The sequence below is a fragment of the Eublepharis macularius genome, chromosome 7 (assembly GCF_028583425.1).
Source record: "Eublepharis macularius isolate TG4126 chromosome 7, MPM_Emac_v1.0, whole genome shotgun sequence".
Lineage (NCBI taxonomy): Eukaryota > Metazoa > Chordata > Lepidosauria > Squamata > Eublepharidae > Eublepharis > Eublepharis macularius.
Window position 1 is genome coordinate 34,908,706 of NC_072796.1, and position 26,700 is coordinate 34,935,405.

Sequence of the window (26,700 nt, forward strand, 5' to 3'; positions counted from 1 at the left end):
AGGGGTGGACTGCAGGCAGGGACAGCACTGGGAGTTTGGGATGGGGATGGAATGGATGTTTCATCGAACCCCAACCATAACTCCATGGATCCCTCACCCTCACCCTCACCCTCACCCTCACCCTCACCCTCACCCTCACCCTCACCCTCACCCTCACCCTCACCCTCACCCTCACCCTCACCCTCCTCCTCCTCAAATAGTTTAAAGAGTTCCTCTTTCACCAGCGGCAAGACCTCTTTGGCCTCCTCCATAGCATGCACAGGTAATTTTTGAGGAGCAGGAGTCTCTGTTGCCCTAGAGCCCTGCCCAGTACTGCTTCCCGCGGGGCAACTAGGACAATCTTTGCACTTCCCCTCATGACCACCATTGACTCCCCGAAACTTCATAGTGCCAGCAAACAAGAATTGTGGAGGAAAGAAATGGATAGAACACTGTGAGCCCTCAGCCAAGGTGCCCACTGAGCTTGGACCGAGGTCCAGGAAGCAGCTGTGGAACCAGAAGGAGAGGATAGAGCTCTAGCCCAGCATGCCCAGAAACCTGACCTGATCAGGCACTGATAATAATAATCAGCGTGAGCCATCAGCCAAGGTGCCCACTGAGCTTGGCCCCAGGGCCTGGCAGCAGCTCTGTAATCAGAGGAAGGGGGTAGAGCCCTAGCCCAGCACTCCCAGAAACTTGACCAGATCAGGCACTAATAATAATCACTGTGAACCCTCAGCTGAGGTGCCCACTGAGCTTGGCCCTAGGACCAGGCAGCAGCCCTTGGAACCAAAGAGAGGGGGTAGAGCCCTAGCCCAGCACTCCCAGAAACCTGACCGGATCAGGCACTGATAATAATAATAATCAATGTGAGCCCTCAGCTGAGGTGCCCACTGAGCTTGGCCCCAGGGCCTGGCAGCAGCTCTGTAATCAGAGGAAGGGGTGAGCCCTAGCCCAGCACTCTCAGATACCTGACCAGATCAAGCACTGCTAATAATAATAACCAGTGTGATCCCTCAACCGAGGTATCCACTGAGCTTGGGCCCAGGGCCTGGCAGCAGCCCTGGAACCAGAGGGAGGGGCTAGAGCCCTAGCCCAGCACTCTGAGAAACCTGATCAGATTAAGCACTGATAATAATCAGTGTGAGCACTCAGCCGAGGAACCGACTGAGCTTGGCCCCACTGCCTAGCAGAAGCCCTGAACCAGAGGGAAGGGACTAGAGCCTAGCCCAGCACTCCCGGAAACCTGACCAGATCAGGCACTGATAATAATAATCATCAGTGTGAGCCCTCAGTCGAGGTGCCCACTGTCCCGATGCAGACTCACACTGGCAGCAGGCAAGGGATAACTCCAGAGTTGTCCAAGCAGGGCAGCACCCAGTTCCAAGGGTCAGGCACCAACTGGGCACACTCACGGCTTCAAGTCCAAAGGGGGATTCCAAAAACACATCCACAGGAACAGGCCAAGGTCAGGGACAAGAGAATCAATTCCAAACAGCAGCAAAGTCAGTAGTGAGCGGACTCGTTGCTTCCACGCAGCCACTCCCTCTTCGGCTGCTTTTAAGCCTCACAGTGCTCAGCTGCTTGTGCTATAGCAAACACCTGCCGGCTGTCTCAGTCCTGCTCCTGCGAGCACTCATCATCACTAAAGATGCTGGGCCGGTGCTGTGCTGCTAGCCTGGCACTACGCCTTCTGGCTTGGAGGGCTCTTATAGCCTTCCTCTGGCAGCACTCCCGAGGCTCTGGTGATGAAGGGGGAGAGCTGGCCTGCACCTGGCTTTCTGTTGCCAGCCCAGGGCTGGGAAGCTGAGGAACCGATGTGCTGCGACCTGGCTGTAGATCAGTATCTGAGCCTTCAGAGCCTGCCTCCTCCTGCAGTGCCTCTGCCACTGGCTGTGGATCTGGGTCAGGTTCACCAGCTGCCTCTTCCTCAGAAGAGTCCTCTGAGTCTCACTGCTCCACTGGGTCAGGTTGGTCCATGACACCCTCTGAGCTTGGCCCCAGAGCCAGGCAGCAGCCCTGGAACTAGAGGGAGGGGCTAGAGGCCTAACCCAGCACTCCCAGAAACCTGACCAGATCAGGCACTGATAATAATAATCAGTGTGAGCCCTCAGCCGAACTGCCCACTGCAGTTGGCACCAGGGCCTGACAGGAGCCATGGTACCAGAGGGAGGTGCTAGAGCCCTAACCCAGCACTCTCAGATACCTGACCAGATCAGGAACGGATAATAATCAGTGTGAGCCCTCAGCTGAGGTGCCCACTGAGCTTGGCCCCAGGGCCTGGCAGCAGCTCTGTAATCAGAGGAAGGGGGTAGAGCCCTAGCCCAGCACTCTCAGATACCTAACCAGATTAGGCACTGATAATAATAATAATCCGTGTGAGCCCTTAGCCGAGGTGCCCACTGAGCTAGGCCCTAGAGCCAAGCAGCAGCCCTGGAACCAGAGGGAGGGGCTAAAGCCCTAACCCAGCACTCTCAGATTCCTGACCAGATCAGGCACTGATAATAATCAGTGTGAGCCCTCAGCTGAGGTGCCCACTGAGCTTGGCCCCAGGGCCTGGCAGCAGCTCTGTAATCAGAGGAAGGGGGTAGAGCCCTAGCCCAGCACTCCCAGAAACCTGACCAGATCAGGCACTAATAATAATCAGTGTGAGCACTCAGCCGAGGTGCCCACTGAGCTTGGCCCCAGAGCCAGGCAGCAGCCCTGGAACCAAAGGGAGGGGGTAGAGGCTTGGCCAGCACTCCCAGAAACCTGACCAGATCAGGCACTGGTAATAATAATAATCAATGTGAGACCTCAGCCGAGTGCCCACTGCGGTTGGCCCCAGAGCCAGGCAGCAGCCCTGGAACCAGAGCGAGGGGCTAGATCCCTAGCCCAGCACTCCCAGAAACCTGACCAGACCAGGCACTGATAATAATAATCAGTGTGAACCCTCAGCTGAGGTGCCTGCTGAGCTTGGCATTAGGGCCTGGCAGCAGCACTGGAACCAGAGCAGATAGATCCCTATCCTACCACACTCACAAAAAATCCCAGGACCTATGCACTCTCCCTGTCTCTCTCCCAAAATTATAGCAACAGCTCTTTCCCACTCCACTGCCTGCTGAAACTGAAAGCCAGCCTGGGAGCACAGTGCTTTTTATAACCAGAGGTCCCATAGAGCAACACAGGAGGTTTGTGGTTGGCAGTAGGAGTGTGCGCTTTGGGAAACTGATTCAGGTAAAATACCCGAATTAGACCTGATTCGGAAAGCCTTGGGATCGGGGCATGATGGCCCCAATTCAAAAATCCTGAAGCAAAGTTTCCCGAAGCATTTGTAATGCCGATATCAGGGCATTATGTAATGCCAATATTGGGGCATTATAGGAACACCTTGGCCCCGTCACCAGCGGGCGAAGGAGGCAGCGGGGATGCAGCCATAAACCTGCATCCCCCTGTTGGGTGCTCCGTTCACTTGCTTATGTCAGGACCAAGGAGATTCCTTGGCTCTGTCACCGGCAGGTGAAGGAGGCGGCAGGGACGAAAGCATAAGCCTGCACCCCCTCTTCCATGCGCTCCATTTGCCCGCTGATGTCAGGGCCAAGGAGTTTCTTCAGCCCCGACACCGGCAGGCAAAGGAGGTGGCAGGGATGCAGGCATAAGCCTGCACCCCCCCCCCCCGCTGTGCGCTCCGTTTGCTCGCTGATTTCGGGGCCGTGGAGTTTCCTTGGCCTCGACACCGGTGGGCGAAGGAGGAGGCGGGGATGCAGGCATAAGCCTGCACCTCAGCAGACCAAAGGTAAGTGGGGGCGCTGTGGGGGGCTGGGTGTTGTGGGGTTTTTAAAGGGCCCTGCTGCTTGCAAATGGCAGGACAGGGCCCTTTAAACTATCAGCTGGCAGGCGGCAGTGGGGAATCCCCCCTGCTGCCTGCCAGCTTATAGGGAGAGGGCCTGTGGGGGTTTGGGGAGTGGGTGTGGGTGTGGGTGGGGGTGCTGGGAAAAAACCCAGCCCCCTGAATCACTTTGGAATGCTCCGAATCTTTTCTGAGCATTCTGAAGCGATTCAAATACCCGAATCCAAAGCGGCTTGCTGTTTCGGGTTTGGGGTATTTCCAAATGTTTTTCCTGCCTTGGGTAAACCCAAAGCAGGAAATCCAAATATTCTCAGCATGCACACCCCTAGTTAGCAGTCAGAGCTACATAACAGGGTTTGCAGGGATGAGATTGGAGTTCCTATGGCTATAGCACGCCCTCTCCCTCCCTCCTGGTGTCTGCTCCCATGTAACCAATTGTAACTAATTTGGAGTTCCACATTTGGAAGGAAGACCTGCCCTTCAAGCTAATTTGGGCTTAGATTGGGGTTTCCAGGGTGAGAGAAGGAGTGCAGGCAGAGTTCAGGCAGTCCTTGCCTCCATTGCCAAGGGAATTGATTGAAGGCACCTGACTGTCTGGTTTCATGAACAGCGGACGAACACAATGAACCAGGCTTGTGATGACCTCTTGTTCGTCTAAAATGGGGTCGTGAACAGCCAATTGGGATGTTCGTGGTTTTTTTTGCGTTCATAATGCTGTTCGTGCCCATGTCTAGTAGCAATGGTACGGCACCAGGGGCCGCTCCTTCTTGCAGCACCACATCATCAGTGCTCCATTGGAGGGGGCAGCCATCCTGGTGGCCCTCCATATCTGCGAGAGAGTGTTGCGCTAGCAGTGATCTAGGTCTGCCTAGTGGCTGGGCCACTCATTTCTCCACAATCCCCCCAAGAATCAGGGTTTCTGCTTGTTTAAGGAGTTGTGATCTTATTAAGGACGATGGTCTGCATCTCTCATTATGAACCCCCCTGCCTGCTTTGTTCATCTTTGCAGGGATTGTTGGTGGTTCCTGATGTTGGACTTTCTTCCACTAGGAAGAGGGCTTTCATGATTGTGTCACGCTTTCTTTGGAATGCACTGTTGGAAGGCACTCATGCTCAGCAGGACCTGTTGATGTTTTGGTAATTCTGTAAGACAGAAGTATTTTGGCATGCCTTTGCTATCTAATATTCATTTGTGAGGCAGAAATATTTCTACCCTGCCTTTGCCTTGTGGCCTGAGGAAGCTCATAGTTCCAAAAATTAAAAACATTGCTGTGCATTTTTGGGAGGAGAGTGCCCTCAAGTCAGAGTTGTCTTATACAGATCCTTGCTAGGGTTTTTTCATGGCAAGCGACTAAAAGAGGTGGTTTTCCATTGCCTGCCTCTGCATCCCTGGTCTTCATTGGAAGTCTCCTATCCAATCACTAACCAAGGCTGACCCTGCTTAGCTTCTGAGATCTGACGAGATTTCAAGCTCACCTGGACTATCCAGATCAGGGGGTGTGAGTGGGCTGGGCAATTTTTATGTTATTCGTAGGGGGTTTTAGAGGCTGAGGTTGGGACTAGAGTGATTTTTAATTATTGTATCAGGCTGTTTTATTGTGGTTTTAGTGAATATTATATTTTTGTATTGTTTTTAACAGTTGGAATTGTTGTGAACCATTTAAAGATCTTCACTGAAGAGAAGCGGTACAAAAATTGAATAAATAAATAAAAAATAAAGATGACGGAGCTCTTTTGTCCCAGGGAATTTTGCTTTTCTTGGAGTAAAGAATTTACAAGATTAACAGATGAAAAAGATATAGAATCAGAGACTCGCAAAAAAGCCCTTAAAAGTTGCGAACTCACAATTACATCTCAAGATTTCAGCATATCAACAGTTTATGAAAAACAAAGCTGTAGCAATACTACCTTAAGTAGAAGCTAACTTTTCACAGAGATGGTGCCCTAAAACACACCTTTCTCTAGGAACAGTATAGCTCAATAGGGCCCTGACCAGCAGTCAAGAGACATTTTTGGCTACTGGTTTGCAGACCTTAATACTGAATCTAGTTCCCCTGTATGATTTCTGTACTCCCAATAACTTCTATAAAATGCAAGTTAATCCTTCTTTAAGAAGACTTTTTGATCATTCTTGTCTGCTTCTGGCACTGAAGGGTCACCAACCTCAGTCTATATTCAGTCTCTGTCCCACCATACTCAAGAGCTAAGTTTCTTACTTTGGGGACTGAAAAATGTCTTTTTCCACAAGTTTCTAGACTTACTGCACCTGGTTTATCCAAAACGGTTCTTCCTTTGTGTTACTTTTCTGAAATGGTCTCTTCCACATTCCTTTGAAGTAAATGGCATTCACCAAGACCAAAATGGTTGTTTCATCAATAGTTCCAGGAGGGAAAAGGTTCTTGATTTTATCTTATAAGAAATGAATTCAAGAAAAAAATATTGTTATAGAAATATTTAATGATTCACTCATTTCTCTAAGCAACATTTATCAGTATTAAAGAAAATCTATAACATACCCCAAATAATCCAAAATTAATAGAAAAACACAAAATAATAGAAATTTATCTCTTTGCTCCTTCATGAATCGGAGGAATATGTGGCCCAGAACCGAAAGTGGCCAGTTTAAATCAAGTGAGAGAATTCCCTGAGTAACTGGAGTAACTCCGCATGGGATTGCACTGAGAGACACTTAAGGAAGTTGATAGGCAATACATTCGGGACAGACAAAAGGAACTATTTCTTCTACTGAATGAGTATTTAAATTGTGAAATTCCCTGCCAGTGGATGTAGTGATAGCCACAAGTATGAATGGTTTTAAAAGGGATTTAGATTCATGGACAATGAGTCCATCAAGGGCTACTGGCCAGGGTGACCAAAGGGACCCTCCGTATTCAAAGGCAGCAAAGCTCTGATTATCAGCTGTAGGAGGCTACATCAGGGGGAGGTATGGGCCACTATGCCCTGTTTGCTGGCCATCCAAGCTAACTGGTTGGCTGCTATGTGAAGTAGGTTGCTGGACTAGATGAACCAGTGGCCTGATTCATGAGGGCTCTTCTTAGGTTATTGTGTTTCTATGATGAGTTCCGACTTGATTGGAAATTAGACCTGTGGCCTCTTACCATTTGTTTGACTTTCATCCCAGGAATTAATCTTCTTTCTCACTTCCTCAGCAGCGTGCTGGAAGTCAACTCTTTCCAGCTCAGCACCATACAGCTCTTTTATGCAATATAAATATTGCTACATATATTAAATACAAAACAGTTTTAAATTAGCAATTGTCACCTGTTCAATAATGTATTTAGCCATTTAAAGACTGCTGCTGAAGAAAAGCAAAGCGGACCTTTAGATACTTATGAGGATGGAGAAACAAATGCTAAACTTTTACCCGTATTCCATTTTTAAAAAGAAGTAAAGCTAAAAGAATGGGTATTTTATCAGAAAGATGTGATAATTTAAAACATAAGAGTTCTAACCTGGCTAGTTACACATTGACAGTGAAATAGTAAGCAGAGTTACTCCAGTTGAAGCCCAATGAAATCAATGTGCCTAGACTAGAACAAAAAGAGCCCTGTGGCGCAGAGTGGTAAGCTGCAGTACAGCAGTCCAAGCTCTGCTCATGACCTGAGTTCGATCCCGGTGGAAGCCAGGTTCAGGTAGCGAGCTCAAAGTTGACTCAGCCTTCCATCCTTCCAAGGTCGGTAAAATGAGTACTCAGTTTCCTGGGGGTAAAGTGTAGATGACTGGGGAAGGCAATGGCAAACCACCCCATAAAAAGTCTGCCAAGAAAATGTCATGAGACAACATCCCCCCATGCGTCACTAATGATTCGGTGCTTGCACCCCTTTACCTTTTAGACTAGAATAACTCTGTTTAGGATATCACTGTAAGTGTTGTAGCTTGCTGGCAACTGGGGTATACTTCCATGGCAGCAGCCTGAGAGCTAATTTATCAATTATCTGGGGGAAAGCACAGAAAGGCACAGTACTGTCTATTTACATGCCATTATTGGAAGGACCAAGTGCAGAAAACATGAGAGCTAGGAAGAAAAATGAGTGAGAACACAAAGGTAGAGCTAGAAAGAATAAGGAAAGTAAAGCAGAAGGTGGAGGAGGGAGATGAAGGGAGCAAACACGTGGATGTATCTCACTACAGAATGAAGAACTGAAGGAGAGAGAAAAAATTCCCTGTGAAGTGGGGAGAGAAAGGGCAAAGAGCTGGCTGCATGAGTACTGGCCTTCTCTAAGACCTGAGAAAACATTCCTGGATAGGGGCATAGCAGACCCTAAGAGCCAAAGTAATGTAATTGAGGTCAAGGCACGGGGGTATGGAGACCTGCTCCTGGCCCCTTTATCTGTATATTAAACTTGCATCAGAGCTCCTGGCAGGAGGAGAAGTATGCCAGGTATGTGAGCAATTTTGAAACCAGGGCCACTAGCAGTTACGCCTCTACTGAAACCTGCCAGGCTGTTCAAAGAAAGTCTCTCTTTCCTATGGAATTGGCCCACGTATGCTTGGGCAGATATGCACCCCTTCACAAGTGCTACTGAAACCAGTTGGAAAGATCAGTTGTTACCAAAGACCAGTTTTTCCTAATGGAAAGTAATCATGACTAGACATGGGCATGAATGGAAAAAAAACTTGAACACCCTGTTCGACATTCAGTGCCATCCACAAACAATGAAAAATGAACAAAGACGAACATGAACTGTTCCCGGACATGTTTGTTGTTAGTTGTTCGTGGGGGCCAGAGCCCCCCCTACCCCACCCCCACTTAGTCCCCCTCCCCTCAAACCCGCTTACCTGGACCTTTAAAGATCTCTTTAAACTATCAGCTGGCAGGCGGCAGGGGGGATTCCCCCCCCCGCCGCCTGCCAGTGGATAGTTTAAAGGGCCCTTTCCTGCCACGTGCAAGGAGCAGAGCCCTTTAAACATCCCACAAACTGACCTTCCCAATGTCCAATACCCACCAAATTTTCAGGGGACATAGTCCTCACTGTTCTCTGAAGACCCCCCAAGTTTCAGAGAGATTGCACCTCGGGAAAGGCATGATCCACGGGTCTCCCAGTTGGCTGTCATTTTCTCTTTAGAGTGGCAAAACGGGACTCTCTGCTGGAAGTACTTCGAAGGGTTAAAACCAGAAGGAAAGCCAGAAGGAGTTCAGACAGAGTTCAGTCCCTCTCTCCCTCAGATTTCCAAGGGGATTGATTGCAGCAGGCTCCAGACTGTTTGGCTTGCCGAACGGCTGCCGAAGGCAACGAACAAGGCTTTTAACGACTACCTGTTTGTTTAGGACGGGTCTGTCAGGGCTTGCTGCCGCTGCCACTGGGCGTGGCACTGGGCGGTCTGCTCCTGACATCACAGGGGGGCCAGGGATTCTGCAGGACCCTGCTCTGTGGAAGGAGGGGCGGTATACCTCACCCAGACTCCCTCTCAGTCCACTCGCTGGCCTGCTCAACCTGGCCTGCTTACCCTCTGCGTCCTCCTTCATCTCCTCCTTCCAGAACTCTCCTCCAAACCTCCACCCTTGCATCTTACTGCTCTCACTCCACATCATCACTCCTCACTCACACCCACCACCACAGGGCTCTTCCCAGCCAGCTTTTATAGGGCTTCCTTCTACTGCCCCACCCCTCTTCCAGCCTGGCCTTGGGCTGCACCAAGCAGTTGCAGCTGGGGTAGCTGATCTGGCCCCACTGACCAGCACCAGCTGTGCCTTGTTCTCTGGCTGCCCAGCCTCCCTGCCTTGGCTGATTGCTGAAGACATGTCCAGCTGCAGTCCCCTGGCTAGCAGCCCAGCCTCCCTGGCAGAGCTGATGGCTGAAGGTGGGTCCAGCTGCGGCTCCTTGGCTGGTTGCCCAGGGCTTCCTGCAGAGTGCCTCCAATAGCCCCACCTGGAGTGGCTTGGCTTTTGGCAACTCCTGGGCCAGGCTACTATTTTCTAGCTGGGGCATGGCTTTGGGTTGTTGGGGCTGCTGCTGCTTCTCCTCCTCAGGTAAGGTCTTTGGGTGGGTGACTGCTGGGCTCCCAATCCCTCTGCCCTTGCCCCCTTCCGCCTTGCCTAGCCCCCTTTCCCTCCCTAGGGGAGTGGGACTCGCTGGCCTCTCTCTGTCTCCCCCTGCCTCCTGAGGCCCTGGGCTTTTGCCCCTTGCCCCTGGCACCGGCAGGTTCTGGCTCCATTTGCCTGTGGGAGGGGTTGACCTGCTGTCCCCCAGCTGCCCCCTCTGCCTGCCAGTCAGACCGGTTGACCTGCTGTCAGCTGGCTGACCAGTTGACCTGCTGTCTGCTGGCTGCCCCCTCTGTTTGCCCGTCAGCCCGGCTGACCTGCTGTTCCCTCCTACCAAGTCTGGGGGCTGGGACCCAGACCCCGGACACCCCCCCCCCCGCTTAGCTTTGAGTTGTGGGGGTCAGGGTCAGACTCAAACATGCGGGACATGAAGTCTGCATCCACATGCTGCGCCCCCTTGCGGTACTTGATGGTGAACCGGAAGGGGAGGAGGGAGAGGTACCACCGCAGCACACGGGGGTTGTGTGCCTTCATGTGGTGGAGCCACTGCAGGGGCGCATGGTCCGTTAGTAGGACAAAGGGATTATTGGCCAGGTAGTATTGCAGAGCCCCCACTGCCCACTTGACCGCTAGGGCCTCCCGCTCCACTGTTGCATAGCGCCTCTCTGCGGGCTGCAGCTTCCGACTCAGGAAGAGGATGGGGACGTCGGTTCCGTCACGTTCCTGAGTCAGGACTGCCCCAAGGCCGGTGTCAGAAGCGTCTGTGGCCAGTGTAAAGGGTCGGTCAAAGTCCGGGTTCCACAGGGCTGTGGTATTAGAGAGGGCTGACCGCAGGTCCTTGAAAGCTGCTTCTAGTGCTGGGGTCCACCGGACTTGGTTGGGCAGCCCCTTCTTTAAGCAGTCTGTCAGGGGGGCGGCTCGGGAGGCAAAGTGGGGGATGAACCGCCCGTAATAGCCCAGTAGTCCCAGGAAACGTCGGACCTGCTTCTTGGTCCGGGGCTGGGGAGCATCAGCTATTAAGGCCACCTTGTCTGGTGGTGGGCAAACTCGGCCTCCCCCGACCACAAAGCCCAGGTACTGGAGTTCCTGGAACCCCAGGTGGCTCTTCTTTGGGTTAGCCCGTAGTCCGGCTCGCTGGAGGGCCCTCATGACAGCTTCCAAGTGTTGGAGGTGGGTGGGCCAGTCCGGGCTGAAGATGATGATGTCATCTATGTACGCCATTGCATACGCCCGGCACTCTCCCAGCACTTGGTCCACCAGCCGCTGAAATGTGGCAGCTGCCCCGTGTAGACCAAACGGCATCTTCTTGAACTGGAAGAGGCCTCGTGGGGTGGCAAAGGCTGTCTTCTCCCGGTCCGCTGGCCGCACGGGCACTTGCCAGTAGCCCTTCGTCAAGTCTAGGGCCAACAGGTAGCGGGCGGACCCTAGGTGGTCTACCAACACATCTGCTCGGGGCATGGGGTATGCATCGAACTGGGCCACCTTATTCAGTTCGCGATAGTCGATGCAGAATCGGGTGGTCCCATCCGGCTTGGGCACCAAGACTATCGGGCTCCTCCAAGCGCTTCGCGAGGGCTCGATTACCCCAAGCCTGAGCATCTCGTCGGTCTCCTTCTCCACTGCCTCCCACCGCTTCCTGGGGATGGGGCGCCAGGTAGCCCGGGCTGTCTGCCCCGGGTCCGTTGGAATGGCATGTTGGATCAGGCTCGTGCTGCCCGGCCTGCGGGAGAAGACCCCGGGAATCCGAGCCCAGAGGTCTTGTAGCTGGGCCCTCTGAGCTGGGTTGAGCTGAGGGTCCACCTTGGGCTCCTCAAACTCCGGGGCATCAGTGGTCCAAGGCAGCACACTGTCAGGGAGCTCTAGCAGGTCCTCAGCCACGCCGCACTCCTCTTTTGGGCGCTCGTGCCACTGCTTTAGGAGGTTCACATGCAGGGTCTTCCGCTGACGCCGGCCGACCCCACACTGGACTTCGTAGGTGGTGGGGCCCAGCACCCTTCGAATCTGGTAGGGACCCCTCCATGGGTCCCCTTCCTCTCTTGGGAACACCGAGTGGTGCACGAGGACCTTCTCTCCGGCCTGGAAAGTCCTCATCCGCGCACCCCGGTCATAGGCGGCCTTTTGCTTTGACTGGGTGCGAGTCAGTCTGCGATTTGCCTCCGCATGGGACTGTTGCACCCGGTCACGGAGCCGGCTCACGTACTCCTGTATGGGGGGCGCGGGGCTGCTGGCCCGGGGCCCCCAGCGTTCCGTCAGCCGGGAGAGCATCCCCCTTGGCTTGCACCCATATAGCAGCTCGAATGGGCTGAAGCCAGTGGAGGCCTGCGTGGTCTCCCGGAGGGCGAACATGAGCGGGTCGATGTACAAGTCCCACTGGTGAGGCTTGTCCCGCGTCATCTTCTTCAGGGCCTCCTTGACGGTCTGGTTCAGCCGCTCTGCCAACCCGTCTGTTTGAGGGTGGTACGCCGAGGTGAACACCTGCCGGATCCCCAAATTCCGGCAGAGCTGACGCATGGCTGTGGCACGGAACGGGCCCCCCCGATCCGTCAAAATTTCATCTGGCAGCCCCACCATCACGAAAAACTTGGACAGGTACCATCCCCGGGGTCTGCATGGTCTTCAGCGGGATGACCTCAGGGAACCGCGTGGCATAGTCCACAATCACCAGGGCAAAGCGATGGCCCCGGGGTGTGCGTGGCAGCGGTCCGATGAAGTCCATTGCGATGCATTGGAAGGGCATCTCCATGACGGGCAGCGGGGAGAGGGGGGCCTTCGGCGGGCGGCGGGCTGCCACCCGCTGGCAGGTGGGACACGAGCGGCAGTGGGCCTTCACGTCTGCATTCACGGAGGGCCAGAAGAATTGCTCAAGAACCTTCCTCAGGGTCTTGTGGTGCCCGAGGTGCCCGGCCCAAGCATGCTCATGGGCCGTGCGGAGGACTTCCGCCCGATAGGCTGCTGGCACAAGTAGTTGGCGGACCTCCCCCTGGCCATTTGGGGTACGAGCTATGCGAACCCAGACCCCTCCTTGCTTCTCGATGCGAGGGAGCCGTTGGGACCTCCGTTCATCCCGCACTTGCTCCTCCTCACGAGCGGCTGTCTCTCGCAAGCGCTGCAAGGACTCATCTGCCCCTTGGGCATCACGGAATGGGCGGTCTGCCAGGGTTCCAGCTGGGCCTCCAGTCCGTGGTTCTGCCCCTGGCCTGGTGGAGGGACCCTCTCCCGGGTTGTTGGCCTCCTCCACTTGCAGAGCGGTGGCAACTTGTGGGTCTGTCACTTCCCCTGCCGCCTTCAGCCGAGACCCGGTGGTCCCTGGGGTGTCTCTTCCCAATTTCTTCGCTGCCTGCTGGAGGAGCCTGAAGAACCCTGGGGCATCTCTTCCCAGCAGTATTGGTACAGGTAGGTGAGCTAACTGGGCAACTTCCATTTGGTGGTGGACCCCTAGGTACTCTATCGTGATTAGGGCCGTAGGGTACGGCTGGGTGCAGCCCATCACATCCGTCACTGGGATCCAGCGGTACACTGGGGTGGCAGCTGGGAGGAGCTGGGGCCGAATTGCTGAGACTGCACTCCCAGAGTCCAACAGGGCTTGTAGGATCAGCCGGCCTATCTTCACGGTGGCACATAGACTCTGCACCTGCTTGCCAGGCAGTGGGTTATATTCCCAAACGAGGGCGCAAACCCTTGGCAAGGCCTCAGTGAGCACGCCGGCTTGCCTCTGCAGCTCCGCTGTCTGTGCTAGTTCTACTGGAGTGGCTGGGTACGCTGCCTCCAGCTTTCCCCACATCCTATCCTGTCGTTCCTCCAGCAACGGTCCAAGCTCCGCTGGGGCGGCGGCCTTGGGAGGCCGCCCCTTGACTGGTGCCTGCGTTGGAACGTCTCTCCCCGTACGGGCCACCAACTTGTCAGGGCTTGCTGCCGCTGCCGCTGGGCATGGCACTGGGCGGTCTGCTCCTGACATCACAGGGGGGCCAGGGATTCTGCAGGATCCTGCTCTGTGGAAGGAGGGGCGGTATACCTCACCCAGACTCCCTCTCAGTCCACTCGCTGGCCTGCTCAACCTGGCCTGCTTACCCTCTGCGTCCTCCTTCATCTCCTCCTTCCAGAACTCTCCTCCAAACCTCCACCCTTGCATCTTACTGCTCTCACTCCACATCATCACTCCTCACTCACACCCACCACCACAGGGCTCTTCCCAGCCAGCTTTTATAGGGCTTCCTTCTACTGCCCCACCCCTCTTCCAGCCTGGCCTTGGGCTGCACCAAGCAGTTGCAGCTGGGGTAGCTGATCTGGCCCCACTGACCAGCACCAGCTGTGCCTTGTTCTCTGGCTGCCCAGCCTCCCTGCCTTGGCTGATTGCTGAAGACATGTCCAGCTGCAGTCCCCTGGCTAGCAGCCCAGCCTCCCTGGCAGAGCTGATGGCTGAAGGTGGGTCCAGCTGCGGCTCCTTGGCTGGTTGCCCAGGGCTTCCTGCAGAGTGCCTCCAATAGCCCCACCTGGAGTGGCTTGGCTTTTGGCAACTCCTGGGCCAGGCTACTATTTTCTAGCTGGGGCATGGCTTTGGGTTGTTGGGGCTGCTGCTGCTTCTCCTCCTCAGGTAAGGTCTTTGGGTGGGTGACTGCTGGGCTCCCAATCCCTCTGCCCTTGCCCCCTTCCGCCTTGCCTAGCCCCCTTTCCCTCCCTAGGGGAGTGGGACTCGCTGGCCTCTCTCTGTCTCCCCCTGCCTCCTGAGGCCCTGGGCTTTTGCCCCTTGCCCCTGGCACCGGCAGGTTCTGGCTCCATTTGCCTGTGGGAGGGGTTGACCTGCTGTCCCCCAGCTGCCCCCTCTGCCTGCCAGTCAGACCGGTTGACCTGCTGTCAGCTGGCTGACCAGTTGACCTGCTGTCTGCTGGCTGCCCCCTCTGTTTGCCCGTCAGCCCGGCTGACCTGCTGTTCCCTCCTACCAAGTCTGGGGGCTGGGACCCAGACCCCGGACAGGGTCCTCACAAACAGCTTGCTCGCAAACAGCATATTGGGCAATGGTTGTTGTGGATTTTCTGGGCTGTATAGCCATGGTCTTGGCATTGTGGTTCCTGACGTTTCGCCAGCAGCTGTGTCTGGCATCTTCAGAGGTGTGCCACAGAGGTGTGCCACATGCCAGCCACAGCTGCTGGTGAAATGTCAGGAACTACAATGCCAAGACCACGGCTATACAACCCGGAAAATCCACAACAACCATCATTCTCCGGCCGTGAAAGCCTTCGACAATATATAGAGCATATTGGGCAGTTCGTGGGTTTTTTCTGTTCGTAATGCTGTTCGTGCCCATGTCTGGTCATGACAAAATAGATTAGAAACAGTACTATGGAAAAAAATAGTTCTACTGACTTCATGAATCAATCATGGCTTGAGGCACAGAGAAATGTGAAAGCATGGCTCTGTACCTGAAGGAATTCATACTGCTGTGCTCCATACAGCCTGTTGGCAATGCTCAGCGCATAGTTTTTCGTAGGTTGGTTGATGACTTCCAAGAGTGCCTTGATCTGGGAATGTATTCCTCTGGGTTTATCACACCGAGCTCCTGCAACCTTCAGATGCAAATGTGTTCAGAGGGACCGTCTCTCATGAATACAGTGTTCTACAGTCTGCACATTAATGTTTATATTTGAAAAAGCGTCTATTTTTCCTTATGATATTTGTTATTTACTATTGCAATACTTTACCTCAACACTTCATCCACTATCTAACTCATGCTTAGTTGCTACTGTACACCAGATAAAATTCAAAGATAAAGATATCTAATTTTGAATGGATAAATTGCCTGGATCTGTATTTCCCCTCCTCATGTCAGGCAGTTACACACGTACTTACATCTGAACTGCTTCCAGATCCAGTGATCTTATCTAAGCTAAGATCCTGTAACACAAAACAAAAATAGCCGGTGTTGTGTTTCATTTCTAATTCATGAAAATGTAGTTTATCATACTGAGCGCCTGAAACCTTCAAAAGTAAATTTGTACAGTAGGGCTGTCTTCTGTGAATACAGTGTCCTACATTCTACACACTAATGTTTATATTTTACATTTGAAAAACCTTTATTTTTCCTCATGATATTTGTTATTAGCTATTACAATAATTCATCCCAACACTTCACCCACTATCTAACTCATGTTTTGTTTGGGACTCTAACATCTTACTCCTCCACAGAGGAAATCCCAGGTAACTCACCATATCGCTCCAGAAAACATGCTGTGGTGGGAAGCCCAGCCAGAGAACAGGAGCAGAGCAGGTGGCAATGCCTGCCCCCCTTCAGCGAGCTGGAATCAGGAGCGGAGGAGGTGGTAATGCCTGCCCCTGCCTTAACACAGCTGGTATTAGGAGCAAAGCAGGTGGCAATGCCCACCCCCACCTTATCACAACTGGCATTAGGCACGGAGAAGGTGGCAATGCCCACCCCACCTTAACCCAGCTGGTATTAGGAGTGGAGCAAGTGGCAGTGCTGGTCCTCCACCTTAACACAGCTGATATTAGGAGCAGAGAAAGTTGCAATGCCCACCCCCCTTCAGCCAGCTGGTATTAGGAGCATAACAGGTGGCAATACCCACACCCACCTTAACCCAGCTGGTATTAGGAGTGGAGGAGTTGGCAATGCTCACCCCCACCTTAACCCAGGTGATATTAGGAGTGGAGAAGGTGGCAATGGCCGCCCCCTTCAGTGAGCTGGAATCTGGAGCAGAGCAGGTAGTAATGCCTGCCCCTGCCTTAACCCAGCTGGTAACAGAAGCGAAGCAGGTGGCAATGCCCACCCCACCCTATCACAACTGGCATTAGGTGTGGAGAAGGTGGCAATGCCCACCACTGCCTTAACCCAGCTGGTATTAGCAGCGGAGAAGGTGGCAATGCCTGCCCTTCTTAAGCCAGCTGGTATTAGGAGAAAAGCAGGTGGCAATGTCCACCCCCTCCTTATCACAACTAGCATTAGGAGCAGAACAAGTGGCAATGCCCACCCCCCAATGTAACCCAGCTGGGATCAGGAGTGGAGCAGGTGGCTATGCCCACTCTCTGCCTTAACCGAACTGGTATTAAGAGCAGAGCTGGTGGCAATGCCCGCCTCCCTTCAACCAGGTGGGATCAGGAGCAGAGCAGGTGCCAATGCTCACCACCCAGCTGGTATCAAGAGTGGAGAAGGTGCCAATGCCCATCCAGCGCCTTCACCTGGGTGGGATTAGGCACAAAGCAGGAGGTAATTCCTTTCTTCCATTCACCCAGCTGGGACAAGAAGTGAATTAGGTGGAAATGCCCACCCCCTTCAACCTACTGGAATAAGGCACTGAGCAGGCGTCAGTGCCCACCTCATCATCACCTTGTTGGAATCAGGAGCCAAGCAGGCAGCAATCTCTGCCCCCCCCTTCAACCTGCCAGAATCAGGAACAGAGAAGATGGCAATACCTGCCCATTTCATCCAGTTGGGATCAGGAGTGGAGCACATAGCAAAGCCCACCGCTTGCCTTCACCTGTCGGGATCAGGCAATGAGCAGAAGGTAGTGCTCGCTCCTCCCTTCACCCAGCAAGGAACAGGTGGCAATGCCCACTCCCTTTACCCAGCTGGGATCAGCCTTGGAGCAGGCAGCAATGCCTGCCCCACTTCACTTAGCCTAATCAGGCGCAGAGCAGAAAGCAGTGCCCATTTTCCCTTCACACGGCTGGGATCAGGAGTGGAGCAGGTGGCAATGCCTGCCCCCCTTTACCCAGCCTGTATCAGACATGCAGCAGGTAGCAAAGCCCACCACCCCTTCATGTTGCTGAGATCTGGTGTGGAGCAGGTGCCTTCACCTGTCGGGATCAGGCAATGAGTAGAAGGTAGTGCTTGCTCCTCCCTTCACCCAGCAAGGAACAGATGGCAATGCCCACCTCACTTCACCCAGCCATAATCAGGCACAGAGCCGAAGGCAATGCCCATTTTCCCTTCACCCTGCTGGGATCAGGAGAGGAGTAGGTGGCAATGCCTGCCCCCCTTTATCTGGCTTGTATCAGATGTTCAGCAGGTAGCAAAGCCCACCACCCCTTCATGTTGCTGAGATCAGGTGTGGAGCAGGTGGCAATGCCCACCCCATTCCTTCCCCGGCTGGGATCAGTGATGGAGGAGGAAGGAATGCCTGCCTGCCCGCTCTCCCCTTTCTACAGCCCATTGTATTTTTCTCACAACAGGCTTTATTTCTAGTCTAATATAATTCCAAGGTAAATATAAATGTCTGGCGTGGAAGGCCATGCCAGATTCACTGAGGCCGCTACCCATCCCCTCACTCCCCTGCCTTCTTTACCTGAGCCTGCGGAGGGGCTGACAAGAGGAGCATGGGAGTATATCCATTTTAATTTTGAATGGATACATTACCTGGATCTGTATTTCCCCTCCTCAGTTCAGGCAGTGACACACATACTTACATGTGAACTGCTTCCAGATCCAGTGAGCTTATATAAGCTAAGAGCCTGTAACACAAAACAAAAGCAGCAGGTGTTGTTTCATTTGTAATCCTGGAAACCTATTTCATATCGAATTTGGTACAATTTCTTTTTATCTTGGGCAATTTCCTGTTTCTGTCAAATTTGGTGCAACTGCCTTTCCCCCCTGGGGCTTACCAGAACAAATAAGCCACCCCCTCCGGATGTTCTCACAAGGAGGCAATGTAAAGGGCCCTTTGTTAGTGAGGGGCACGTCAAATGTAAGGATTTTTTGTGATTCACCTGAAACATCCAACAAACCACCAGCAGTGAGTTCTAAATTTGTTGTGATGTCAGGAAGATCCAGAAGATCAGTTTCCCCCTTCCTTCATCTTCACTGGATAGAACTTTATCTGAGATGCTTTTTGACTTTACCACAATCATGTGCATGATTTCCTTGCTCTGTACCACTGATATACCACTGGACATTGGTGTGCCTGTGACGTTTCCAAGACATGCTCTAGGATGTTCAGGCAGATTATGTATTCCATAGCCAAATCCAAGCCTATCAGGCCTTAGCTTGTAGACATTTTAAGTATGTGTCTTATGGGGGGGGGATCTTTAAAAATGAGGAGATCAAAGGCCAATCAGCAAGAGGAGATGTTAGCAAGGTAAGAGTCTTCATGATTCTGGGGAGTGGCATGATAAATGTCTCTACACATCAGGCACACACACCACAGGTTACCAATGGGAAGCCTTTCCCTATGTTTTCCTCACAGCTGGGATAATACGTAAGCAGGCCTTACATCAATGAGGACACAGTAGTGAGGCAGGGGACACCTACCTTTTCCATCTGCTTAGCAGTGTCATGTCTGGAGCCCAAAAGCACCATGGCCAAAGATGCTGAGATGCTCAATGGGGAGAGGAAGATATTTTCGGTAGGATTTTCTTTGGCCAGTTCTTTGAAAAGGTTCACACCAAATTGGTTAATTGCTTCTTTGACAGTGCTCATGATGGTGTTGATTGTACCTGAGACCAAAAAAAAAAAGCTAAGTCCTTCTTCTGTTCTCATTCTTCTCCAGCCTTCTAAAACAAGGAGCAGACGACAACATGGTAGTGATCCATGCCATTTTCTAACAACAAGACAATATTGAATGGCCTGACTGTGTTTTGTTGTTGTTGTTTAAAAATAGACCCCAGCCCACTTTAAATGCAAATGAGAGAATTCACACACAAGGATCCCTGCAGAGACAGAGTTGCAAGTTCAAGATTCAAAAGTTATTTGTGGGAGAAAAGATGTACAAATCACTCTTGCTTATGTGTCTTTTGCACAAAGTATCAATCAGCCCTTGGATAGTAAATGGTGTCAAACCCCTCAGGCCGTTTCGCTTACTTCAGTCTTGTCTGACATACAATGGGTAACCTAATCCTCATCTAGAGGAAGTCACACATGAAGCTGCTTCATACTGAATCAGACCGTTGGTCTGTCAAGGTCATTATTTTCTACTCAGGCTGGCAGCAGCTCTCCAGGGTTGCAGGTAGAGATCTTTCACATTACCTCCTAACAGGTCTTTTTAACTAGAGATGCTGGTGATTGAAACAAGCAGGGGCGTAGACTTTCCCATTTCCGGGGGGGGGGGGCTGGGGCAGAGGCAGAGGCATTGCTATGCCAGTGACATCACAGGGAGGACCCAATGACATCACAGGGAGGGGCTTCCATTGCCACCATCTATGGAGGCAGGGCCATAGGAGATTTAGGGAGAGGCTCCACACAAATTTAGGGGGATCCAGGCACTCATGGGGACCCCCCTAACAATGCCCCAGGGCTGGGCCAAATCTAGGAAAAGTGGGAGTTGGTCAGTGGTTATAGTGCTATCTCAGGGCCAAGCTACACATGACGAATGACACTTGAACGGCAAGTGGATTGAGTGGAGGGCAAGTGAACAGGGAGAAATACACTTGCTGTTCAAGTGTCATTCGTCATGTGTAGCTTGGCCCTCAGTGATCTCTTGCTGTGTCCTGTTTTTGAAATTCACTTTTAGGATAGTCACTTTATGATCTATAATTATACATACCATGTGTATAGGGCAAACTAATGGTCACAAATTTGACACTAAGAAAGGCAACACAGAAAAACCTGTAAGGGAACATTTTTTAAGTTTTCCTGGACGTTCATTTACAGGAATCTTGATTCTGCCTTATTAATAAGGGTGACTTAGTACTGAAATTTACTAAATTATGGCATTGCAGATGCCTTTGTTTGGTAAATGCATGGTTGAACTCTGAACCAGGGCAGAATACAAAACAGTTGCTGTGCCCTCGATTTCTGAGCAGTGTACAGAGCGCAACGTAGTAGCAAACTCCCATCTTCTTACTTCAAACTCATATCCTATAAGTGAGTACAAGCACATTTTGAGGAATTCAGAACAGTGCTAGTCATGACCCCAAATAAAACTTGCCGTTATACTACCTAGGATTTTATATACCTTGCTTTCTCCTTGCCCAAACTCCAGCCCCCCTACTCCCTCCTGCCCCAGCCCCACTGCAGTGCAGCATCCTTTCTCTCCTCCCCGGAGGGGCAGGAAGGCCGTTTTCAGCCTCTTCCACCTCTCTGGGGGCCTGCAGGGTGACGGAAGAGGCTGAAAATGGCCTTCCTGCCCCTCAAATGGCTGCCACGGCAGCCATTTGAAGTGCAGGAAGGCTGTTTTCAGCCTCTTGAAGGGCAGGAAGGCCACTGGGGTTTGGGCAGTTTAAAGGGCCCTGCCAGGCAGGTCCCTTTAAACTATCAGCTGCCAGGCTGCGGTGGGGGGGGGGACCTGCTGCAGCAGGGCCCTTAAAGGAGGTTTAAATGGCCATTTAACTGGGGAAATGGCCATTTAAACTGCCCTTGTAAATACGACCCAACTAACCAGCATACAGTTAGTTGAACTTCCGTAGAAAGGAGATTCCATGAACCCTGGTTTGCGAACCCCAAACCAGCCTGGTTTGTGGGTTTTTTTGGGGTCGTATTTAGGTTCGTGCCCATCTCTGCTCCTGAGTAGTAATCTACACATCAAAGGGGAGTAAAGGAATAAACAGTAAACAGATGCTCTGACCTGTCTATCTTTCTAACTCTCTGGTTTCTCCCCCTCTGAAACTTGAGGACAGCATTAGAAGTGGAATCTTCTAACATTCCCTGAAGCCAAGCACTTATATTGCACTTATATCCAACAGAGGTCTTGCAATCTGACTGTTGCTACATTGAAAATGGGTGGAGCCAGCCAGGGTTAAGGACTAAACTAATTAGTATATCATAGTCAACGGTATTTTAAGGCAGTGTATAAATTCTTTTTTATATAAAATTTATTTTTATAAATATAAGCAGAACAGAAAAAAGAAAATAACAATAGCACAATTATAATTATGTCAAAAGAAAAAGAGTAAACATAATATAACAAACAATGTAAATAACTCAGGTTTTTATATCCAGCACATATCAATCCTTGAATGTGTTTGGTGTCTGTCAGAAAAGAAAGTATAGTCTCCAATATTCAGATTTTTGATCCTACAAGAATCTTCCAGTTGTAACATTTCTGTATAACTAAACACATTTTGGAGAAGATGGGGGGAAGTGAAGAGAGGGGAGAGACTTCTGAGGTAAAAGCTCTCTGGATTTATGGCTGTCAAAATCTCACATGCTCTCTGGTCCTTTCTTTTATTTATGTAAACCGCTTCAGTCGCCCACAATGTAAAAGAGACACAAGCTTGGTTGATAGTTTGTAAGCTTTGTGTTCCCTTCGTAGGATCAAAAATCTTTTAGACATTTAACCCTCTGAAGCCATCATATGCAATTTAGGATATTACTTCAAAAATACTTTTTTGATAGGACAGGAGAAAGCACATTTTGGGGAAGTTTGCTTTCTTTGTTTTTGTTTTTTCCACCTATCTTTTTCTTAGATCCATTACCCCATTCATGTCTCTGAAGATCATTATCTTCTTGAAAATTGAAAATGGATTGGAAAACATTTTCATAAAAACTTTCTCTTGCATTGTTTGGCGCATATATTGTTGCTAGTGTGTAAAGCTTGCCTTCCAGGAGCCTGATTTTCAAAATGAAATATCTTTTATCAGAGTCTCTTAATTCTTCTGTAACATTTATTTGTAAATTGTTTATATAAACCGCAATACCTTTAAAAATGATAAATTCTTAATAAACACACTAATACATACAAGCAAAAAAACAGGAACAAAGCCCCAAAGAATCATAGAAATTATAATATGATATAATAGGAAGTGGGGGACAATCCTGTGCTTCATCAGCTACTGTAACTGAGTCCCTCATGTGAGATCTGAGGGGGCTTGAGCCCCTCAGCCCCCATGTAGTTCACTGGCTGCCTGGGGGGGCTCAGCCCCCACTGGCCAAATCCGGAGGGGGGCTCAAGCCCCTCAGCCCACCCGTAGTTTACACCTATGGAAACAAGGACCTTCTCCATGCAAAGCAGAGACTCTAACACTGAGCCACCGGTCCCTCTTATGCATGCTGGTCCATGCTGGAAGGCATACGCTCTACCCCTGAGCCATGATCCTGATCACACGTTATCGCATGTTTGTACAAGGTTGAAATCATTCGGAAAATGGAACCAATATCACTTCTGATGGGGTGCTAATTCAGCACACCCAATAATCTACCAGCCTCTATAACATCTTATGGCCAACCAACCAATAATGATTGATGGATTGGATCGGAGCACTCAGCCTGGGTGCCACCATCTGCTGGCCAAGGATGAGTGTCCTGCTCAGAAGCTCTTTTGCATTCAATGCCAAAGATATTCTGGAAACACCCAAAATCTATTTGGCCTGGTCTAGAACATTGAATTTAGGCAGCAGAGGCTTGTCTACTAGGTGGGAAACACAGCTAGTTATGTAAAACTACGGAGCTGGGGCAGATCCAACATTTCTGTTTAGACATTTATGCATTTCCAGTCAGTGCTTTAAACTCTAATGGTAATAAAACCTTCACTTTGATGCATTAGCAAGGTATGTGATCGTGACTTGTATCCACCTGTAACTGATGGCTTGCACTCCAATCCAATAAGGGAGACAGGCTTTCGTGCGCACAGTTCATGAAAAATCAAAATCCTTCCCCTCTGCTACTGGAAAAGGTGTGGGTCTTGTGCTTGGAAACATCAATGGTGTGATTTTTTTTAAACAAAGATTTAATACAAGAAATTATAAAACCACAACATACAAACAAGAAAGGGATTAAAATTAAACCATAGTTTAAAGTGTGATTTTTGAAATTTGTTTTGACCTGTGATTTCTTTTTTGCGCTATGACACCAGGGGCCCCAGATTCAGATGTGACCACAAATGTGATATTACTTATAATAAGAAGGCATACATTGCCACCCTAGGAATAATGGGACAGACACAAGGCTTGGAACTAAAGGGCCACTTTATTAAACATAACATCAACCATTAATACGGCAAGGGCCAACTAGTGGTACAGGTCAAGCCATGGGGCCACCCTTGGACCTCCATCTTGACCTGTCTGCGTGAGCACTGAAGCCTCGGGTGCAAGCTATCCATGCGTCTGGCTGGGACCCGGCGGGCTAGACAAATATTACTTATAATATGAAGGCATACATTTTTCACATAAGCACCTTTGCCTTGTTTAAGAATTTGTTCACTGATTCTTTACTAGATGGAAACATGAAGCTAAACCCTATGCTCATCTCTCTCTCCACCATTTTGATTAACTGGGAGATCATCTACACCACTTGTGGCAATCAGATTTTTTTACATGACTTCCCTCTTTTTTGCATGAGTGGTTTTTACTGCTTTGAACCCCATTTTCCTTTGGGTTTTCTTCTGAATTCTGGACACATCTCCCCCTTAATATTTCAATATGGCATTTGCTTCCAATGTGCTCCCTGGATTGTGCTCACCAATGTGCTCACCAGCCCATTGTGGCTGGTGAGAGCCAGTGCCAATGAGTTGGGGGCCCAATTGGAGGTCATTGTTAATACATCACTGAGTTCCAAGGATTTTCCCGAGGCACTAAAGGAAGCCGTAGTGAGGTCTCTTTTGAAAAAACCATCTTTGGACCCCACTGAACTGTCCAGTTGCTGCCTGGTATTGAACCTCCCATTCTTGGGAAAGGTGATTGAGTGAAAGGTGGCGGATCAGCTACAGGTGTTCCTGGAAGAGACCTCTGTCCTGGACCCATACCTGTCCGGGTACCGTTCGGGTCATGGGGCAGAGACAGTGTTGGTTGCCCTCACGGATTTCAATGTGGCATTTCAAGGATTCTCGTCCAAATTTTTTGGAACAGGCAGAAAATTAGGAAGAGAACCCTCGAAATGCCACATTGAAACATGAGATGGGAGTTTCGTGTCTGGAATTTGGAAGAAAAATAGAAGAGGAATGGAACCAAAAGCGGCAAAAATTACCCATGCAAAAAAGTGGATCAGGACTGTAGTTCTCCAATACAGGCTTAGAAGTGGATCAGTACTGTAGTTCTCCAATACCATGCTCATATTTGAAAGTACCATTTGTATAATAATTAAAAAACATATTTCTCATTTCAAAATTCTCTCTTGAAGTATAGTAATAAAACATTGAATGTAAATGGCATTGTGCTCATGATGAATATCGTATAGCTCCTTCATGTAACTGCAACTAGAGAAGGGCACGAACCGGGAAAAAATGAACCATGCGGTTCGTGGATAATTCAGTTTCATGAACCACGAACCATGAACTTTTACGAACTTGCCTCAGTTCATGAACTGGTTCATGGTTCATGGGGTTTAAATGCTCCTTTCCATGCTGCTTCGTAGCAGTACGGAAAGGGGAGTCTCACTCCAGCAGGCATAGATCAGCTGCTTGTCCCAAAGATCCCCGACAAGCAGCTGATTTGGGGTTTAAATGCCCCTTTCCCTGCTACATGCTGGCTGTTCTGCTTCCCATGTTTGCAGGAGTTTGCTTGTTCCCTGCTGGCTTTAAAAGCCAGGAAAGGGCTAAATGGCTGGTTTTCCCTTCCTCCTTTGGGGTATGCACACATGGTCTTTTTTTAAAAAAAAAGTCAAGGAAGTGTTGCAACGTTGTAACATTGTAACATAGCTACTTTGCAACATTGTAACATCACTGCACTTTCTTCCTGGCTTTAAAAGCTAGGAAAGGATTAAAGAGCTGCTGTCCCCTCCCTTCCAGGCATATTTCAGGCTTTGCCAAAGAGAATTAAAACCAAGCCTTTTGCACAGCCCTTTGGAAACAAAGTGTCAGGGAACTGCTGCTAGCTTCCCTGCCACTTTGTTTCTAAAGGACTGTGCAAAATGCTATGATCTGAAGTTTAGCATCTCTGAGTGAAACATACAACAGCTATTCCAGTAATGATAGGAGCACTAGGTGCAATTCCAAAAGGGCAAACTGATATTGCCATCTACAGAACAAGCACTAGACAATTGAAAAGAGATGCAGACGCACTACTTGGAACATAGTCAGTGAAGGACCAAAAATGTCTAGCCCAAAACTGTGATAACACCTGTAAAGAAAAAACATTATGTTTAAGAGTATGGGAAGCCTTTTTGAGAGCTGGTTTGGAGGCTTCCTTGGCTGGAGAGATTCCCTCCCCCCTTTTTGGAGAGATTTTTGCTTCTGCTAGCAGTAAGTTATGTTCGTTCTGTCCTTGTGTCATGATAAGTTGTTCTTGCTGGCTAATTGGTAATTAACTTTGCACCTGTAGGTTTGGGTCATGTGCCAAGAGCTGCAGACTTGCCACACGTCCCTTTTCGCACTTGTCAGGTGATGTGGTCAGGCTAGGAGTGGGTGTGGTTAGGCCTGCCTCACTTTGATTCCAGCTTGAACCAATATAAACTGGCTGTTAACCAACACGGAGAAGCTTGTGGTGGGTGTCTATCTCAGACCTCTGCCGATGCCCTTTTGTTTTGTTTCTGGCTTTACTTGATGAGAAGGACTGAAGCTCCATCTTTTGCTTTGCTATTTTGTGGACCGTTTACCAGGGAATTTTGCTTGCTGTGCTTGAGAAACCAACTTGCTTTTGCCTCCTAAGAATTCAGTGTGGTGTGTAGAGCGTACTGCTGTAGATCTTTCTGTTGTGTGTGCTCCCTTTGTGTCTTTTGTGTGATAACCTTGCACCTTGAATTAATAAACCTAATTTTACCTTGTGTGACTTATTAAGACTAGGAATGTGCAATTCATTATTCTGATTAAGTTAAAGTTACCAAATCAGGGCCGTTTCGGGTTTTTTCAGTATTACCAAAACTTTTTGTGATTACCAAAAAATTTCGGTAATACTGAATCAGAGATTGCCGAATCGATTCGGCCATTGTTTTCAATGATAAAACCTTCTCCCGGGTTTCTGGGAGTCTGGGGGGGCATTTTCTGTCCAAATCACACCTAACGTGGTGGAGACCTTTTTCTAACTCCTCTCTAACTTCCCCCCAAGTTTAAGAAAGATTGGACTTTGGGGGGCCATG

The 26,700-nt window shown here is 50.2% G+C and overlaps 1 protein-coding gene across 1 annotated transcript in view; it reads right to left on the reverse strand.

The window, feature by feature from the left end:
- LOC129333905 (serpin B4-like) overlaps window positions 1-19,236 on the reverse strand; it is a 29,013-nt gene extending 9,777 nt beyond the window's left edge. The window contains exons 1-5 of the mRNA XM_054985844.1: window positions 19,069-19,236; window positions 15,657-15,701; window positions 15,230-15,373; window positions 6,928-7,045; window positions 6,075-6,217 (exon numbers count right to left, since the gene is read on the reverse strand). Coding sequence (XP_054841819.1) covers window positions 6,075-6,217; window positions 6,928-7,045; window positions 15,230-15,373; window positions 15,657-15,701; window positions 19,069-19,236 — 618 coding nt within the window. The remainder of the gene's footprint in view (window positions 1-6,074; window positions 6,218-6,927; window positions 7,046-15,229; window positions 15,374-15,656; window positions 15,702-19,068) is intronic.
- Window positions 19,237-26,700: the final 7,464 nt, after the last annotated feature.